Consider the following 20473-nt stretch of genomic DNA (forward strand, 5'->3'; position numbering starts at 1 on the left):
TCCCTCCTCGCCAGGGCCAGGCCGGAGCCTCTCCCAGTGGCCTGGCCTCGTGTGCTTTGAGGAGTTGCTAGTAGATCCTCCTCCTGAGAGGAGAAACCTTCCTGGATCCACGTTATAAAGTTTGACTGGTTAACGGAGTGATCAGAACTGCCTAAAGGGGCACCTGATTTTCTTGCCTTGGCAGGCAAGGCCCCCTCCAGGCGGCTTCCGTTCCATCCCCTGTGTGTGAGAGAAGGGGGGGGTGCCGTTTCTACAAGGAGGTCAATTTCCACAGGCAGCTGGGTGGAAAGCCATTACTTAAAAAAAAAATCTGCCGTTCAATTAATTCTGAGCACCTTTTAGTTAATCAAATGATTTGAATCTTAACAGATCGCAGAGATAATGTGCACAAAGCAGTCTGAACACTGAAACAGCCTTTTGAAAATGCTGCGTGCTGTTATCTTTTTCTGTGTAAAGAAGGTTGTTTGTATGCAGAAAACCCTGGAGCCGAAACCGGGTGGGGGTGGTGTTCCGTCGTCTGGGGGCAGGGTGCCGGAGGAGGGTGCCATGTGGGGGGGGGATTGCCTGGGCAACCAGCTGTGGGGTTTGGCAACAGGGCTTTGCCCCGCCATGCCCACCCACCCCCAGCAGCACCATGATCTTAGTCAGGCTGACTAGTTCCTAGCAATGCTCCCTCTAAGCCGTGGAGTCTTGTGAGAAAAGATTCTACTTTGTGAGCTGCCGGCATTAAAGTCGTGGGCAAGCGATTTGGCTACTGCGTAAATAGGTTTGCTCTGGAGCCCTCCTTCCAGAGCTAAGGCAAAAATCTGTGAGCCGGAGGCTAAAAAACGGTGAGCTAGCTCACACTCACTCAGCTTAGAGGGAACACTGGTTCCTGGTAGAAACAAATGACAGCTTGCTCTCTGCCTGAAGACCAGCTGGCTCCTAGCCAGCACTAAAGCTTCAGTAGCCCAAAAGTAATCCCCCCCCCCCCCTTCAGCGATTTGTGGGGCCTTGTCCTGCAAGGGTTTAGTGGGCCATCATGGACAACCGCTAGAAAGGCCGGAGCAGCCTTCTTGCCGGGTGGCTGGAACCTGGCTGGCGAACTGGCCCTCCTTCCTCTCAGGGTGACCTCCTTTCAGGCCAGCTGGTGCTCTCTGTCCACTGGCTAGGGTTGCCAACCTCCAGGTTGGGTCTGGAGACCTGCCAGAATTACAGCTGCTCTCCAGAGTACAAGGATCAGCTGTACCGGAGGAAAGGGCTGTTTTGGAGACTGGACTCTATGCTGTTATACTCCACGGAGGTCCCTCCCACCCCCAGGCTCTACCCCTAAATCTCTGGGAATTTCCCAACCTGGAGTTGGCAACCCTAGACCACTGAGGTTGGCAAAGAGCTGGTCTGAGGCCAAGAGGGGAGGATACCTCTGGGGCCAGAAGGCCTGCCAGGCTGGCCCTTGAGGCAGGTTCCTGGTGCGAGGCCTCTGCAGCCAGGGAACCTGGGGTCTGACGGATGCTCTTGAAGTGGCAGGAGTCTCCTAAGGCCCCCCCCCCATCTTCCTTTGAAGCATTTCCCAGACTCTCCTCAGATGAGGAGTCTGTTCCAGGTCCACCCTGGGAAAGGTCCTGCCTGGAACAAGGAAAAGTCACTGGTCTGTGGCGGTAGACACCTTCCCCCTTGCAGGAAAGCCGTGTATTCTAATAACGAAGTGTGGATATCTAAGTTCATGGATTGGGGTCACAGAGAAAGAAAACGGATACTTCTGCAAACCTGGGGGACTTCCCAGGTTTGCAGAAAAATCTGAAAATGTTAAAAAATACATTGGGAGGTTTAAATCGCCCCCCCCCCCAAATGAAAACATTGTCTCTGGATGCACAGACAACACGCCTCCAGGTGCCGTCGTTGGTGACAGTCAGTTTGGCCTACCTCACAGGTTTGTTATGAGGATCAAAAGTGGGGAGGGGACCAAGGATACCAGCTGGAGCTCGGGGAGTTGGTGGAGAAGAAACCAAGCAAATAGGTCCATTGTGTAAAGGGGAAGAAGAAGAAGATGATGATGATGATGAGGAGGAGGAGGAGGAGGAGGAGATTGGATTTATACCCCTTGCCCTTCACTACTCAAAGGTGTCTCAGAGCGGCTTACAAACTCCTTTCCCTTCCTCTTCCCACAACAGACACCCTGTCAGGTAGGCGGGGCTGAGAGAGCTCTGACAGAAAGGGCTCTTTTTCAGGGTCAGCTCTTGTCAAAACTACGGCTTGCCCAAGGTCATCCAGCAAGGTGCAAGTGGAGGAGGAGTGGGGAATCAAACCCGGTTCTCCCAGATTAGAGTCCGCCTGCACTTCACCACGACACCAAACTGGCAGGGAATGTCCCGCGAGGTTCGGATTCCATTCGCAGCAGCTCTTCCAGTGTCCGTCCATCGGTGGGAGGCGGAACCACCTCTGGGTTGCTGGTCAGTTGTATTCGACACCAAGGAAGGCCTTGTGCTCTGGTGTCTTTGCTCACCTGAGCCCCCAGTTCCAGTCCAGGTTCTTTTTTTGAGGAAGGGGATTGATTCCAAGGAAGGAGACCCGCCTGCCCAGTCGTCTGGGGCTTCTGACTCACCGGGATGCTCATTTTGGAACAGGACGATGTAGGGCAATAGCTGGTGGCTGTCCGTCTGGCACGTTTCTACCTGGCCCTTTCTCCAGGGAGCTCAGAGAGGCCCCCATGGTTCCCCCTCCCTTGTTTTCTCATGGATTGCCGGGAGTGGTCTTGGACCCACCGCAGGCCGGGGGGGGGGCGTTGCAGCTGGACTTCTCCACAGTGCCTGATCCATGCAGACTACAGTTGCCCCCTTGCGCAGACAGACATCCCCGAGAGGATGACCTTGACAGACCCCGGCAGCTGGGAAAGCCTTCCCGCAATAGCAGGGAGGGGCAGGCGCTGGATCCGCAGGAGGGTGGAGCTGGACGTGTGGGTCTGGTGGCTGTGTGAGCGGAGGACTGGGAGGGGGGCATCTTGTCCTTCCTGCCTCCTCCTGTGCTCTGCCCCATGACACCTTTGCTCATCTGAGCAGCGCCTCCTCCGGGTGCCACGCTGCCAGTGGGCAAGATCGACAACCGCTTGGACACGAGTCTTCTCTGTTGTGGCCCCCACCTTGTGAAATGGCCTGCCCAAGGAGGTTGGGAAGGTGCCGGAAATAGGGCTGCGCTGTGCTACTGCGGTTCAGGAAGAAGCTTGGGGCGTCAAGGGCTAGGGAATGAAGACTATAACCACTGTGTACCACTTGAATTACCTGTTGCTGTAAGTAAGTTCCTGCTCAGTGTTCCCTCTAAGCTGAGTTAGTGTGAGCTAGCTCACCGTTTTTTAGCCTCTGTCTCAGCTCAGGAAGGAGGGCTCCAGAGCAAACTAATTTATGCAGCAGCCCGATCGCTCGCTCACAACTTTAATCCCAGTAGGGAGGGAGCGTTGTTCCCGCTATGTCATTTTTGCTTTTGTTTAATGCGTCATGTTCCAGACTTCTGCATGTTCCAGACTTCTGCTGTGGTTCTCCTCTGGTTGGTTTCTAGTCAAATCCTACCACATAGTCTAGCAGATGTCCCACTCCGTTGACTGTGCTGATGCATTCCCTCTTGAGTCCCCAGAGGGAAAGGCGGATTGTAAATGACATAAGTACATAAACCAGTGATGGCAAACCTTTTACAGACTGAGTGCCCAAACTGCGAACCAAAACCCACTTATTTATCGCAAAGTGCCAACACGGCAATTTAACCTGGATACTGAGGTTTTACTTTAGAAAAAACAACTCATACGTTAACTGAAGATGATCCAAACAATGTAAGGAAAGCAATCCCAAATGCTGTCATTTACTTAAAGTTATTTGGCGGAGAATTCGTCACTTTAATGATGGTCTGGGCCTGGCTGAGGCGATGGCATGCGTGCCCACAGAGAGGGCTCTGAGTGCCACCTCTGGCACCCGTGCCATAGGTTCGCCACCACTGACTTGCTCGTGGGCATCTGGTGGCCCGTGGCTGTGGGAACGTGCGTGGGGGGCTCGATGGCTCCGCTGTGGGGTGACCCGGCCTGGCTCTTCTGCCCTTCTTCTCAGCTGCCTGTTTGGGACCCGGGCCCTAGATGCGTGCCAAGTCTCCGGAGGTGCTGTGCAGAGCAGACTGGCTGGCTGGCGGGCAGGATGCCAGGCGCTGGCCTGGAGCACGTGCTTTGAGGAACGGGGTGCTCCGCGGGAGAGACGGGATGCAAAGCTCTCCCTCCCCCCCCGCCCGCCCCTTGGATGCAAGACGAGCCGTCTCTGCGATGGGTTTGCTCCCAACTGAAATTCTGTTCCTTCTGGATCTCCAGGCGCGGTGGGGTGCTGGTGGGGGGAGGGAATAACTTTCTCCTGCCAATCTGTCTGAGCCTCCATCTTGCTGGCAGGCGCCATTAGACAAGCAAAAGGTTAACGAGCCCCAGCGCCGGGTACGGCGGCAGCAGTGAACTAGCAGTGACTAATTAGATGCCGCTGAACAGGAGGAGCAAGCGACATCTCCTCTTCACCAACTGTCAATAATTAGCAGATCTGGTGAGGCTGAAATGCGTCCACGGTTACCAGGCGGCTCTTGAATGGGAAACGGGGAAGGCGCTCAGTCAAAAGAGGCGCTCGGAGGTCACCGCGAAGATGCCTCCGGAGCTCTCCACGCCAGGCTGGGCTGCTCTGGGATTAGGGTCCAAGTCCTCCAGGGAGGACGGGGCAGGTCCCACAGCTCTTGGGCCCAGTTCTGCTGGAAATGGACTTATCTTGGCGAGGCGTTCTGCATAGCCTTGTGTGCTGCTGGTCTCAGCCACCCCCTGAGACGGGCCGAGAGGCAAAGGGGGCAGCTGCCATTCAGGGCTGGCCCCCATCATGCCTCCCTCTCTTGCACACCCAAGGCCTTCCCGTCCGTGGGACCCCAGAACTTCACAGCTTCTCCCTCCTCCGACTGTTTAATCTTGTAGTGAGTGGGCATTAGTGGGAATGTTGCATGAGAGCTGGTGAAGCCAAGCCCTGCATAGACCTTGATGGGCCACCTTCTCTCTTCTATACCTGCCTGATACCGGGGGTCTCCCAGAAAGACCCTGCTCTGTGCCAGAAGTCAAGTCATAGTCATAGAATCATAGAGTTGGAAGGGGCCATACAGACCGTCTAGTCCAGCACCCTGCCCAATGCAGGACCAGCCTAGAGCATCTCTGATAAATATTCCTCCAGCCTCTTCTTGAGAGCTGCCAGTGAAGGGGAGCTAAACACCTCCCTAGGCAGCCGGTTCCACCTTTGAGCCACTCTGACCCTGAAAAAGTCTTTCCTAATCTCCAGCCGATCCCTTTCTGCATGTAATTTAAACCCATTGCTTCGGGTCCTATCCTTTGCTGCCAACTGGAACAGCTCCTTGCCCCCCTCCTCCAAATGACAGCCTTTCAGATATTTAAAGAGAGCAATCATGTCCCCCCTCGATCTCCTCTTCTCCAAACTAAACATTCCCAGGGCCCCTGGCCTTTCCTCGTAGGGCTCAGTCTCCAGACCCCTGATCATCCCTGTTGCTCTCTTCTGCACCTGCTCCATTTTGCCCACATCCTTCTTGAAGTGAGGCCTCCAGAACTGCACACGGTAGTCTAGGTGCGGCCTGACCAAAGCAGTATACAGAGGGGCTATGACCTCCTGCGGTTTCGATGCCATGGCCCTTTTAATACAACCCAAGACTAGATTTGCCTTTTTTTACCACCGCATCACACTGACTGCTCATATTCAGTTTCCAGTCCACCCTTACCCCAAGATCTCTTTCGCATACACTACTCCCCAGAAACGTATCCCCCGTCCAGTCTTTGTGCTTGACATTTTTGTGGCCCAGATATAGTACTGTGCATTTATCTTTGTTGAAATGTTGCATCCCGTTCGCAGCTGCCCACTTCTCCAGAGTATTCAGGTCTTGTTCAGTTTTAACCCTATCTTCTTGGGTGTCTGCTACTCCTCCCCATTTGGTATCATCAGCCGATTTAATGAGTAGCCCTTCTACCCCTTCATCCAGATCACTGATAAAAATCTTGAAAAGTACCGGGCCCAAAACCGAGCCCTGCGGCACCCCGCTGGACACCTCCCTCCAATCTGATGAAACGCCACTGACCACCACTGGGAAGGGGCAGAAGGGAAGGGAACTCCCGCCCAGCCGAGGTTCACCTGGCGCCCAGCCGGGATGGCTTTAAGCACCAGGTGGCCAAGAGGTTTCTTTTTGCCCAGGCTTCTAACGGAAGGTTTTGTATTTGGGTGGCGGGGGGGGGGAGGCGGGGAACGTTGTGCTTCTAGATGTCTGCTTCTCAGAAAGGTTGAGATGGCACGATCGAAGATTTGCAAACAAGCGGAGGATGAAGCCGGAGTCCCTTCTGATGTTTGTTTGCAGGTCTGATCCCCGGCCAGGTGGGAGGGCTTTGCCAGCCCGGCCTGGGCAGGATCCGGTTTCAGGGTCTGCCTGGCCCGTCCCTGGCTGCAAGTATGTAAACTATCTGCGTTCCCCAGGTGTCCGGGGTGGTGGGGAGCAGGGAGACATTCCTGGCGGCTCCCGGCTTTCAAGGCCGCTCACCTACTGATGCCCGGAAGCCCTGTCGAGGCAGACAAAAGGCAAACAGCCTCGCCGCATCTGGACGGCTGTGCATGAAAGGCCCCACCCCGGTGGCAGGCAGGAGGATGGGATTTCTGCTGGGTGACCCCTGTCTCCCCCTGCCCCCATGGCCCCCCCTTCCCTCCGCTGGGCCCCCCTCTCCTCCTGCCCTACAGCCGTGCCAGGGTGCCTCTGCCCATGCGGAGGAGAACGCCGTCCCTGCCTGGACGAGGGGAGCCCTGCCGCAGGGCCCAGTTGGTTGCCTGGCTGGGCTCAGTGCCCAGCTTAATAAGGCGCCACACATTTCCCAGCAGTCGGGGCAATTAGGCAGCCCCATCGCCTGCCGTCTGTGCGTGTGCGTGCGCAGGCGGCTCCTCTGCCTCTTGCCCTCGTCCCCCCCAAGAGTCAGCTTTCTGGCCGACGGCAAGAGCAGGGTGGGCTCCCTTGGCTGATCAGCCGCCGCCGCCGCGGAGGGAGCAGAAGAAGCGGGGCCACACCTCGGAAGCCCCATCTGCCACCTCTCGTCCTCCAGACCCGCTTCCTCGCAGAGGCCCCCGAAACCACATGGCTGCTGGTCCTCTGCCCCATGTCACGCCGGTCCTGGGCCAGGTGCGGTGCCCCACGCCCTGCCTTCTTCGCCCGCTCAAAATAGGGCTGTTAAGTCTGGGTTGGGGGTGGATCCGGGAGAGGGCGGGGCTTGGGGAGGGGAGGGGCCTCGGCATGGGACAGCGCCACAGAGCCCACCCTCCAAGGCAGCCCTTTTCTCCAGAGGAGCTGATCTCTGTCAGCTGGAGGACAGTTGCCAAAGCGGGAGATCTCCAGGCCACACCTGGAAGTTGGCAACTCTCGCTCAAAATGTCCACCCCACCCCCGCTCCCAGTCCAGCCTGCTCCCATGGGAGCTCAGGAGCTAAGCAGGGCCATCCCTGGGCAGTTTTGGGGCGGGAGGGTCACTGTTCCGAGCCCCTCCCCCCGCACTCCTGGCTTGGCCAGGGCCCGCCCCTTCCCCCCCCCATGTCTCCCGGATGGGGGTCTTTTTCCGGCGTCTGTGCTTAGCGGTGCTGCTCCTTTTCACACCGGGAGGAGCTGCTGAAGTTGCAGAGTGTGGGAGGGGAGGTTGTGATGCCCCCCCCACACACACACACGCACACACACTCCTTCAACACTTTGAGAGACAACAGCACTTTCTCAGTACGCGGTTACTCCCTCGTCTCCAAGGGGAGCTTCAATTATCCTACTCTGTATTTGTCTAATGAATCCGATTAAAATGACATCTTTGCAGAAGACGAGGTGAGGCCGACCGACTGCAGCGTCCCCCCCCCCCCCCCCCTGCCCCTCCCCCGTGGGGTGTGGGGCTCTGCTTGGCCCCACAGAAAACTGGGACACGGCCATTCCCGGCCAAAGGGGGGAACTCGCAGGCGTAGGCCACCGGCACCCTGCAGCAGAATATCCAGTCAAAGAGAGAGTCCTTCGGTTGCTTCTTGCCCGGGCCTCTTCTCTCGAGAGCAGGCCCAAGATGGACCCGCCTGCCCAGCTTTCCTTCAGGCTCCTCAGGGAGTTTGTTGCTGAGCTCTCCGGAGGCAACTCGCTCGTTGCCAAAGGGCTGCTAGAACTCCGCTGCCCAGAGCTTGGAAGTCCAGGACCAGCCGAGCCTGGCTCAGGGGGGGGATCTCTAGGTCCTGTTCCCAAAGAATCCGGCTGGGGGAGGGGCTTTCCCCCCTTCAGTGGGGGCTCCATTAAGCCCTCTGGCCTCTTCCTTTCACACCTGGCTCCTGTGAGGCTGCGTTGCCGGGCAGAATGAAAGGGGAGAGCTGCAGGACTCTTCCAGCAGAGAGAAAGTGGCACCACTGAAAGCTGTTAGGGGATGTCACTCGACCACCCGCTTTAAAGTGTCAGGCCCAAGCAGATGATCAAAGCCCAGGCAGGAAGGGGTGAGGCTCCCCGGCCCCCTCCCAGAGCAGCAGGTGGTGGCTCTTTGGAGATGGCGGGCCTGGCGGCTTCCCTCCGGCTCTCCGAGGCTGGCCTGGCCGCCTGTCCCAGGAGGAAAGAAGGGGCCGGTGAGCCAGCCAGAGTCCCCCAAAGTCCTTGAGCCTCCCCTTCCCCACCCCACCCCCCAGCAGATTTGCACCTGGGCAGAAAAAAACAGATCCTCTTTGGCACTTTGTCTGCTGGGATGCCGCACCGTGGCTGGAGAAAGCTTCCAGTCCAATTCAGGCAGGGCCTTTGGACTGCCTGCCTCTTGTTGTGCTGTATGTTCCCACCAAAAGGACCGCATTTGAATGCAGTGTCGCCTTTAGGAAGTGTGCCTTTCACACAAAAGCTGATACCCAGAGTTACTTTGCTGGTCTTCAAAGTGCCCCCCACTGGACTCAGCCTTTTTTCTGCTGCTTCGGATGGACACGGACACGGCGACCCCCACCTGGGTCTGTTCTCACCAGAAGACCATTTCAGAGGGTCGTTGTGTTGGTCTGCAGTAGGGCTCGATTCGAGTCCAGCATCGCCTTAGAGACCAGCAAGATGTCTTGGGGGGGGGGACGCCCTGGAGGCTCAAAGCTCCCTTCGTCTGTCTGTATTTCCCCAGAGCGGCCGGCTTCTAGGGCGGTGGTCGTCTTCTCCTGCCAGGACTTGTTGTGCCTGGGATGTGGGGCAGAGCAGTGGGGCTCGGTGGCACGGAGGGGCCTTCTCTTTCATCTGTGGGCTCTTCCTCTGAATTGGCCTCCCCTCTGCATAAAAGCCAGGCAGGCTGTCTGACTCCTGCATGAGGCAGCTGAGGGGCTACTGGTCCAGGGAGGGGGAAGCCAGACCTGCTCTCTGCTCAGACACTGGCGGCGACTCCAGACTCAGGAGGGGAGGGAGGGAGTCCCCACGGGGTCAATCCAGCATAGCTCTGACCAAAGGTGTCAGTCAGAGCCAGGCAGACTGACCCTTGGTTGTCCACCAGAGCCCGGTACCCGCAGTGCCCTCTTCTCTCGTTTGGACGTTTCCAAGCAGAGGCTGGACTTTTGGGTATGTTGTAGGGCTGTCTTTCGGCTACGCTCCTGCAGAGTGCCAGGGGGTTGGACTAGGTGACCTGCGAGGTACCTTCCAGCTCTTAACCTTCTGTGGTTCTGTGATTCTTGTCTGGCCCGACTTCCTTTCCCAGCACAACAAGCCTTGGGACCCATTCTAACCGGGGCGGGGGTTGTTGTTATTTTACTTTTAGTTTTAAGCCAAAAAATGTTTTTTAACTATTCTTGGGGGGGGGGTATTTTGCATTTGCGGGTGGGGTGCCGTAGACTCTTGCCCTCCAATGCCGCCGTTCTCTCCAGGGGGGCTGCTCTCTGCCGCCTGCCCTTTCCTTGCAGTTCCGGGCGACCTCCAAGCCCCACGGGAGGAGGCTGGCCGCCCTGACTTGCCCCCCCCCCCAGGAAGCCCCGTCTGCGATTACCCTGGCAAGATGCCCTGAGTGAGGAAGTGGTGGTTTGGGGTGTTCCAGAGCTCATCTTTGAGGTCCGGGGGCACGTTCTGTATTCAGGGCATCTTTCCGTTGTCATTACAGAGTCTCCCCTGCGGCTCCTCCAACAGAAGCTTTTGGTGCTGCTAGAACCAGTGTTTGGACTGGGCATCCTTGTTGCCTCCTTGTAGGTCACAGTCCCCCAGAGTGTGTGGGTTTGTGTGTGTGTGTGTGTGATTTGAGGTGGGCCAAAGCTTATTTGTCCATGGGGTTTTCTTGGCAAAGATACTGGAGTGGGTTGCCATTTCCTTCTCCAGGGGATCACGTTTTGTGTGAGTTCTCTGCTGTGGCCTGTCCGTCCCGGGTGGCCCTCCACAGCATAGCCCACAGCCTCATCGAGCCACGCAAGCCCCCTCGCCACGTCAAGGCAGCGATCCATGAGAGAGACTTAACCACTACACCCAGGGGTCATTTCGTAGAAAAAGAGGTGCAGGAGCTCATTAGCATGACTTATTTGCATATGCCACACCCCCTGGCATCACCGGAAGTGTGTCAGAAGGCAACATCCACCACTCAGGCTCCACTGGACTGTTTTGGATTGCTAGCTATTGGGGGGGGGGAGAGAACATGCAGATCTGTCCTTGCAGAGGAGGGAGAGCTTGTACCCGAATAAAACTTGGTCTTAAAGGTGCCACTGGACTGTTTTGGACTGGTGGACCGGGGGGGGGGGCTCTGTAACTTACCTGTTTGGGACTGGTGGACCGGGGGGGGGCTCTGCAACTTACCTGGCTGCTTCTTGCTCTGACTGAGGGCTGCTGGGAGCAGGGGGCGGGGCTTGTTGCATGTGCCCGCCCCCTGGGCTCTTTACTGCCGGAGCTCCGCTCCTGTGCGCTCCTGCAGGAAATGACCCCTGACTACACCAAACTAATTAAAAAACAGCCAGCAGCAGAGAGTAGGTAGTGAATGCTAGAGGATCAAGAAGATGCAGGGGAAATTGGGGGGGGGGAGAAACAGAAGAACGATGGCGGCACACCTGCTTGTGGGTAATCTGTCTCTGGGTGCAGCAGCAGTGGGCAGGGGTGTGTGGGCAGCAGGACCTCTCTTGGTCCAGGGCCTCGCTTGGCTCTTTGACTCCACAGAAACAGGATAACAGCAGGGGGATGCCCCCCCCCCAACAGCTCTGCCATTCGGAAGCCGAGGTCCTCAGATCCATGAAGCTGGCCAGCTGATCTTGTGCCAGCCCCTCTTCCATAGCGCAGTCTCCCTCACAGAGTTGGTGAGAGAAGAAAATGAGGAAGGGAGACCTATGCAGGCTGGCTGCCCGCCCACCCCTAGCACCTTGGATGAAAATGCTTTCAATAGGTTGGCCAAGTGAGTGGACAGTGCATCCTTGGCAGCTTTTCACCTCTGGGCATTTCAGCACTGCCAAGGGCCACCGGCTCCTTGGAGAGGAGGGGCCGCCGCTCAGGATGCGCACTCAAGTGGAGAGTGAAGCCAGGTACAGAGCTGCGGCTCCCCCGCCACCTCCCATGCGCTCCATGTGCTGAAACACTTCTTTACAGCCAGTTTGGTGTCGTGGTTAAGTGCAGGCGGACTCTAATCTGGGAGAACCGGGTTTGATTCCCCACTCCTCCTCCACTTGCACCTGGCTGGATGACCTTGGGTAAGCTGTAGTTCTGATAAGGACTGTCCTTGAAAAAGAGCAGTTTCTGTCAAGAGCTCTCTCAGCCCCACCTACCTTACAGGGTGCCTGCCTGTTGTGGGGAGGGGAAGGGGAAGGAGTTTGTCAGCCGCTCTGAGACACCTTCGGGTAGTGAAGGGCGGGGTATAAATCCAATCTCTTCTCTTCTTCTTCTTTACTTGGGGCCCGCAGGCAAACCGTTGCGTAGGAGTAGCTGCTCTCGCTCACATGGAGCCACACCTCCCCCACAGCCCTGGTGCCCACGTGCCATCTGCCCCCTTTCCTACCAATACTTGTATCACTTCTTTACATCATGGTTGGCCTTTCAAGACCAAGTGCCCTCATGGCCGCCGACAGGATTGCAGAATCCCACAGAGTTTCATAAGACCCTTGTTAAGGGGCGGAGGTTAATGTTGGAGCCCATCCGAACTGGCACCTTCCCCCGGGCACCCATCCTTATTTATGCCCTTCCAGTTACTCCTGGCAAATGCCTTTCTTGGCCTAATCGGAACCAGTCAGCTGCCGGTCTCTGAGCCTCCATCTTTCCCTGGGTGCCCCAAGAGCCCGGACAGCGGGCCCACTTAATGACACCTCGCCGTCCAGCCTCATCAGCAGTCCTGTAGCAAGAGCTCACTGGTGTGTCGAGCATGGATTGATGCTGCGCATGACAATGGAATGAGGCAGCCATGTGCTGTTGCTCCGTGGTAGAGAGCAATGCTCCCTCTAAGCTGTGGAGTCTTTTGAGCAAAAATTCTATTTTGTGAGCTACTGCCATTAAAGTTGTGAGTGAGCCACTTGGCTACTGCCTAACTTCGTTTGGTCTGGAGCCCCATCCTTCCTGAACAAAGGCAGAAATGTGTGAGCCGGAGCCTAAAAAAAACTGTGAGCTAGCTCACACTGACTCAGCTGAGGGGGGACACTGGTAGAGACCCTCCTTGGCCTCCAGAAGGTTCCTGATTCCATTGTGGGTGTCTCTTTTCAACTGTTTAAGAGCTGGAGGTCTCAGGAAAGAAGGTCCTTTGTCTGAGATCCTGCAAGAGGCACTGCCAGTTGGAACAGAGGGTGACCGGGCTGACAGGCCCCCACAGCTTCCTGTCTTCATGTGCATAGTCCCCCCCCCTCCCCTGCACACACACGCACACGCACCAGCCACTTTGTCACTGGCAGCTTCCACACCTGTATCCAGCATGTGAATCCAGCTGTGTTGTCAGGCATCTTCTCCAGGGCCCTGAGAAATGCCACAGCAGCATCCGTCCTCCTTACCTTCGGGATGGGGTCCGACCCGGCTCGATCGGCTGAGCTTTTTCCAGCTCTACACCAGGGAGTGTTCCCATCTCCCACCTGCCAGGGAGGTAGATCCCAGGACAGGGAGGGTGACGCATCCCTCCCCGTACCGCCGAAGAGCACCGCGTCCCCCTTTTTAAGCGTTCTGCTTTGTGTTTCAGTAAGGAAAGAAATGGCGAAGTTGCTAATAATGGCACTAAAAGAAAATATGCTACATCTGTTATGGATCGCAGCACAAAATTAGCTCCTCACACCTCTGACACCCAAGATGTCTTCCCTTAAAATACCCGTTGGCTTCCTTTACATAACTTGCTGATTATATTTAAAAGAAATACAATTTTGCAATTACTCTTCTTTCTGGTGTGCATCATTTTCTTTTTATGTTTATATATTTCTCCTTCATTAGTGCAGACTGAAGGGTGATTAGATCCCTTCAAACATTTTACAGAGGTTAAACGTTGATTAAGATTTAATTATTACTGTAAATAGCTTGGAATGACATATGGTGCAAAAACCTGACATATGTGCATTTGAATAAATGAAGTGCTATTTCCCAGGATGCACCGGGAACTGTTTAACAGCTTTGCTGAAGGGTTATGTTGCACCTCATGTTAAGATTGCTTTGATGTTATATTTTGTTGGGTTTTTGCAGCTGAAAGCTAAGAACAGTTTTTCCAGTTTTTAAAAACATTGAATATTTTAAATACCTAAATTGTTTTGCACAAATTTTTGCTAATTTGTCTAACTAGGTTAAACATTTTCAAAAGCATTTAGTTTTCCACGTAGGTTCCTAGCATTGTTGTGTCAGCCTTGGCACAGGAGTCAATGTACAGAATTTCCTATACGTGCGTAGATCTGCCTGTGTGTAAAATGCACAAAAAAAGCACAACGGGGCGGTTTTGGAGTGAGCCGTTGCCGGACACAGGTACGAGAGGCCTCCAAAGAATGGCGGTTTCCAGCGTTGCGTTGGAAGGTCCCACAGCACCCACTCTGAAATGCAAAGACCGCGTGGCATGAGAGGGATGGGCAGGGAGGGCGTGGAGGGAAAGCCCCGTGGTGCAGTCCCTCCGTCCTGCTGTGGAGGCAGCCCTGGTCCATGTCTCAAGGACTGACCCCCAGGGGGACTCAAGGCAGGGCTTCTGCTCCCCCAGCGCGCCTGCAAACCATGTCCCCCAACCCCAGGCCTGGGAAAAGAAGGGGCATCCTGTTCCCTCCTGTAGCCAGAGGGTGCCAGGGGCCATGCCGGCTTGCATCTTGCCCGCAGAGGCATCCTCTCTAGCACTCCGTGGGTCACAGCAGCCCTCGCTCAGGCTGCTCTGGGACTCCTGGGTTCTGTTCCAGAAGGGTCACAGTCAGATCACGGAGGGAAAGCAGGCGAGGCCGTTGATCAGTCTTGAGAGAAAGACCTGTAGGAGGGGAGAACATAAGAACATAAGAGACGCCAATGTTGGATCAGGCCAAAGGCCCATCCAGTCCAACACTCTGTGTCACACAGTGGCCAGAAATACCAGTGCCATCAGGAGGTCCACCAGTGGGGCCAGGACACTAGAAGCCCTCCCCCTGTTGACCCCCCCCCCCAAGCACCAAGAAGACAGAGCAGGGGCGCGATCAGCGAACAGATTCATAAAACGAGAGATGGGTTTGTCTGACAGCATTGCTGGACCGCTCTTTAGTTCGCTAAGAGCCTCGGAGTTCAGACTGTCCCTCCTTCCTGCAACATAAGCCTTGTTGTCCCCCCTCTCCAAGTGTCTGGCTGCTCTCGGCACTGCCTCTGAGTACTCGGCTGTTCTGCTGGGCTAACCGCACCCAGTTCTTTTGACCGTGGGTCCTTTGGACCTTGGGTTTTCTGAGGGTCTCCAGACAAGCTCACCTGCCCAACCTCTGCTCTCTCTGAGAGGGCTGAAGGGACGGCCACGAGGTCGCGGAAGATGCGGAAGGAGAACAGGCCCTTCTTTGTGGAGTCTGGAATAATGAGCATTCTGGTGGGACCACCCCTGACAGGGACCTCGGCCTTGCATGATGGCCAAAGCGGAGGCATTATAAGGACAAGAGCCTGGCGCGGCTAAGGCCTCCATTGCCCAGGGAGGGTCTGGAGGGGCCGCCAAGGATGCCCGTGCAACCACATCAGGTGCATAACTTTGAGAGAGAGAAGCAGATTCACCTGTGGGAATGACCCCACAGAGGGGAAATCTCATTTGTGCACAGAAAGGTGTAGCTTGAAAATATAATGAAGTTGCTAAGCTAGTGAAATCTCCAGACCTGCGGCAGCTGAGCTCCCATCGAAAGTCCTGCGGTCCTGGCATGTGATGTGTGGATGGGGCTCAAGAAGGGGGGAGCGCCCCAGGCAAGCCGGACCTCGTCAGATCCCGGAAGCCGAGCAGAGCCAACCCTGGCGAGTCTTTGGATGGGCGACCTCCAGAGCATACCAGGGCCGGGAGGCCAGAGGCAGGCTATCAAGCCACTTCTCTGAATATCCTCTGTGCCCCAGATTGAGTTTCTAGACACTCTAAATGACTGTGCTATGGAGCAGATGGTCACGGAACCTACCAGGGGAGAGGCGATCCTTGATTTGGTCCTAAGTAACACTCAAGACCTGGTGAGAAATGTAAAAGTGATTGCACCGCTTGGAAACAGTGATCATAATGTTGTTGAGTTCATCACTTGTACAAATAGAGAATTGGCCAAAAAGACTCACACAACCATTTTTAACTTTAAAAGGGGTAATTTCTCTGATATGAAGGGACACGTGGGGAGGAAACTGAAAGGAAAAGTAGAAAGGGTCAAAACAATTGGGGAAGCTTGGAATCTATTTAAAACTACGATCCTAGAAGCTCAAAAAATATATATTCCGCAGGTTAGGAAAGGCACAAAAAGGTATAGGAAAAAGCCTGCATGGTTAACAAACAGAGTAATGGAAGCTGTAAAAAGTAAAAAGAATTCCTTTAAGCAGTGGAAAGCTAGTCACAGTGAGGCTGATAAAACGGAATACAGGCTATGGCAAATAAAATGCAAGTCTGAGGTCAGGCAGGCAAAAAGGGAATATGAGGAGCATATAGCAAAAAACGTAAAAACCAACAATAAAACTTTCTTCAAATACATTAGAAACAGGAAACCAGCCAGGGAGGCAGTGGGGCCCTTGGACGACCAAGGGGTAAAAGGAGTATTGAAGGATGATAGGGAAATGGCTGAGAAGCTAAATGCATTTTTTGCCTCCGTCTTCACTGTGGAAGATGAGAAGTGCTTGCCCACTCCAGAACCACTGATTTCAGGAGGGGTGTTGAAAGACCTGAGTCAGATTGAGGTGACGAGAGAGGAGGTCCTAAAACTGATAGACAACTTAAAAACTGAAAAATCACCAGGCCCAGATGGCATACATCCGAGAGTTCTGAAAGAACTCAAATGTGAACTTGTAGATCTCCTGACAAAGATATGTAATCTTTCCTTAAAATCTGCCTCCATTCCTGAGGATTGGAAGGTAGCTAATGTCACTCCCATCTTTAAAAAGGGTTCCAGAGGAGATCCGGGAAATTACAGGCCAGTCAGTCTGACGTCGATACCGGGTAAATTGGTGGAAACCATTATTAAGGAAAGAATTAGTAGGCACATAGATGAACAAAACCTATTGAGGCAGACTCAGCACGGTTTCTGTAAGGGAAGATCTTGTCTCACTAACCTGTTAGTGTTCTTTGAGGGGGTGAACAAACATGTGGACAAGGGGGATCCAATAGATATTATTTACCTTGACTTCCAGAAAGCTTTTGATAAAGTTCCTCATCAAAGGCTCCTAAGTAAGCTCAAAAATCATGGGATAGAAGGACAAGTCCTTTTATGGATCAAAAACTGGCTAGTTCATAGAAAACAGAGAGTGAGTGTAGGTGGGCAATTTTCTCAGTGGAGGGTGGTAAGCAGTGGGGTACCGCAGGGATCAGTACTTGGTCCACTGCTTTTTAACTTGTTCATTAATGATTTGGAGATGGGAGTAAGCAGTGAAGTGGCTAAATTTGCGGATGATACAAAGTTGTTCAGGGTGGTGAAAACCAGTGAGGATTGTGAGGCACTCCAAGGGGATCTGTCAAGGATGGGCGAGTGGGCGTCAACATGGCAAATGGGGTTCAATGTGGCCAAGTGCAAGGTGATGCACATTGGAGCCAAAAATCCTAAATATAAATACACATTGATGGGGTCTGAACTGGCAGAGACTGAGCAAGAGAGAGATCTTGGAGTTGTAGTGGATAACTCACTGAAAATGTCGAGACAGTGTGTGACTGCAATAAAGAAGGCCAATGCTATGCTGGGGATTATTAGGAAGGGTATTGAAAACAGATCAGCCAATATAATAATGCCCCTATATAAATCAATGGTGAGACCTCATTTGGAATACTGTGTGCAGTTCTGGGCACCACACCTTAAAAAGGATATTATAGCTTTGGAAAAAGTGCAGAAAAGGGCAACTCGAATGATAAAAGGGTTGGAACACTTTCCCTATGAGGAAAGGTTAAAGCGCTTAGGGCTCTTTAGCTTGGAGAAAAGACGACTGAGGGGTGACATGATCGAGGTTTATAAGATTATGCATGGGAAAGAGCAGGTAAAGAAAGAGGTACTTTTCTCCCTTTCTCACAATACAAGAACTCGTGGGCACTCCATGAAACTGCAGAGCGGTCGGGTTAGAACGGATAAAAGGAAGTACTTCTTCACCCAAAGAGTGATTAACACATGGAATTCACTGCCACAGGAAGTGGTGGGTGCTACAAGCATGGACGGCTTCAAAAGGGAATTAGATAAGCATATGGAGCAGAGGTCCATCAGTGGCTATTAGCCACAAGGTATAGCTAGGGGCTCTGGGGCAAGTGATGCTCTGTCTTCTTGGTGCTTTGGGGGGGGTCAACAGTGGGAGGGCTTCTAATGTCCTGGCCCCACTGCTGGACCTCCTGATGGCACTGGTATTTCTGGCCACTGTGGGATACAGAGTGCTGGACTGGATGGGCCTTTGGCCTGATCCAACATTGGCGTCTCTTATGTTCTTATGTTCTTAACACTTGACAGAGGTCGCCATGACTTCCAGGCACGGTCACACACACACGCACTCACAAATGCAAAAATGCCAAAAAATAAAATGGTGGAGGGGGACCCCTTAGGATATAGCTCTTCCCGCCTGCTGAGAAGATGTGTTTCGTTGGCCTCAAAGGGGCAAGGCCAAGCTTGGGGTGTATCTCAAGTGCATTGCTGGTTTTAGAGGCTTTAGTCTGTGCTTCTCTTGCGCGGAGCCACTGTGGGTGGGGTTTTGCCACCCTGGTTTTAGCACAGTTGGGTTTGCCAGACCCTCAGCTACAGACTTCTGGGGGCCACTTCAGTGCCGCCTTCTGGAAAGTGTATCTATTGATTTAATTAATTAATTAATGTATACCCCACCCTCCCCGCCAAAGCAGGCTCAGGGCAGCTTACATAAAAGATAAAAACACATAAGTAACAATTGTAAGAATCATAGAGCCTTCTAACACCATTCATTATCATAAAGTGGTATTACCAGGGCTATTTTTGGGCAGGAACGCTCAGGAACGGAGTTCTGGCTGGCTCCCAAGTTGGCCACGCCCAGCAGGAACTCATTAGCATAATAGGCCACACCCAACAACAGGAACTCATTAGGATTGGCTACATTAGGGGTGTGTGGCCTAACATGCAAATGCGTTCCTGCTACAAATCCCCCCCTGGGTTTTGACCACAAACAAGGTAAACAGAATAAGAAGCAAAAGGTGGGTGTGGCTGGATGACCACACCTCTGGTAACATGTGGGTGTGGCTTAATATGGCAATGAGCTGTGCTGTCGGGGTGTGGCCTAATATGCTAATGAGTTTCTACTGTTGGGTGTGGCCTATTATGGTAATGAGTTCCTGCTGGGCTTTTTCTACAAAAAAAGCCCTGGGTATTACAGAGAAAAACCAAAAAAAAAAAGAGTAACACCCAGTCACTTTCTCTCATACCGTTTAGTTGAAGGAGGGAATCACCAGTAGAGTTTTGTTCTCTGTTCCCTCAGAAAAGGGTGAAATGTCCTCTTAGGGCCAGAAAGTGGGCTGTGGTCGCAGCTGCTGTGTTTTGGAACTTGCAGTGAAGAAAGTAATTTGTAGCTCTGGCTCTCTGCCTTGTGTGATGTCCTGAGGAGCCGTGCGTGCGCGAGGGCCTCTGCGTTGGTCTCGGGATCTGGGGCTCAGACCAGAGTCCAGTGGGAAGTCCAAATGGGCTGCTGGGAAACGAGTGGCAGATTCACTTGTCTGCGTCCGGTTTTCAGATTCACTGGAGAGCTGTCAGCGATGGGCTCTGCATGGCTTCTCTGGTCCCAGCGTGGCGTTTTTGGTGTCCGCGCGTTACCCGTGAAAACTATCCGGCCCCAGAAGGGAAGAGGGCCGTTTGCTTACCCGTAGCTTTCAGTGGGGCTCAATGTTCCCTCTAGGCGAAGTGAGTGTGAGCTAGCTCACAGTTTTTTAGCCTCCGGCTCACACAGTTTTGTCTTAGCTCAGGAAGGAGGGCTCCAGAGCAAACTAATTTATGTCATAGCTAAATGGCTCGCTCTCAACTTTATTTTTGCTCACGAGACTCCACAGCTTTGAGGGAGCATCGGTGGGGCTTGGGTTTTTCACAGAGCTTTGATCCACCGAGTGAGATATTTCACGCTATACGTGTGCAGGAAACCCTTTGCTCTGGTTCATAGTGGGCCCCAGGCCCAGGGTTGGGGGGAAGACGGACTCCCCCAGGAGGAGGAGGCCCATTCAGCAGCTGGGGCTCTGTGGCCAGCGTTCCCAAGCCAGCGGGGCAGACCGGATTGCAGTGGAGATGCATTTGCTTATTGCACTGATGCGCTTACATCCCGCTTCTCTCCCTTGCTGGGATTCAATGCGGCTTAGCACATTCTTCTCCCCCACCTCCTTTTTCTCACAGCAACAGCCCTGTGAGGGAGGCCAGGCTGAGAGTTTGTGGCAGGCCCCAGGTCACCCGGTGAGCTTCCAGGGTAGGAGGAGGGATTCGAACCTGGGTCTGCCACTCCGCCCACTGTCCATCCACGGGTCCAGCCTGGCTGCCTTCCTGCCTTCCTTCCTTCCTGGCCAGGGCGGCCGAGTGTCTGGGGGACCAGGTGGCCTTTCCCAGGGGGGACCCCGCCTTGACACCTTGCCTCTGCTTCTCCCTTTCAGATTGAGACGTGGCGCCTGGAGCCCGAGATCGCCCGAGCCACGGCCAGCGAGACCGTCACCTACAACAAGGGCCTGTGAGGCTGAGCCGCGTGGGACGGGGGGGGGCGAGCGCAGGAGGGCACCCCCGCCACGGAAGGTGGGAGGGGAGAGAGGAGCGCACATGAGGCACAGCCACGCAGCTCCGCACCCGTAACATCTCCCCACCGTCAGGAGCTGAGAGTAAATTAACACTTTCCGAGACTCGGCATCTCACGTCGATCGAAAAGATTAATATTTAAAGTTTTAAATTAGTGACAGTAACAGCAAGCGGGGG

At 54.2% G+C, this 20473-nt stretch overlaps 1 protein-coding gene across 1 annotated transcript in view; it reads left to right on the forward strand.

The window, feature by feature from the left end:
* The window catches only part of LOC107108415 (sideroflexin-5-like), a gene marked incomplete at its 5' end in the record, with an annotated part of 42446 nt that extends 22208 nt beyond the window's left edge, over positions 1-20238 (forward strand). Inside the window, one exon of the mRNA XM_015408843.1 lies at positions 20161-20238. Within this exon, the coding sequence (XP_015264329.1) occupies positions 20161-20238 (78 nt within the window). The remainder of the gene's footprint in view (positions 1-20160) is intronic.
* Positions 20239-20473: the final 235 nt, after the last annotated feature.

The sequence above is a fragment of the Gekko japonicus genome, unplaced genomic scaffold (assembly GCF_001447785.1).
Source record: "Gekko japonicus isolate JY-2015 unplaced genomic scaffold, Gekko_japonicus_V1.1 scaffold4259, whole genome shotgun sequence".
Lineage (NCBI taxonomy): Eukaryota > Metazoa > Chordata > Lepidosauria > Squamata > Gekkonidae > Gekko > Gekko japonicus.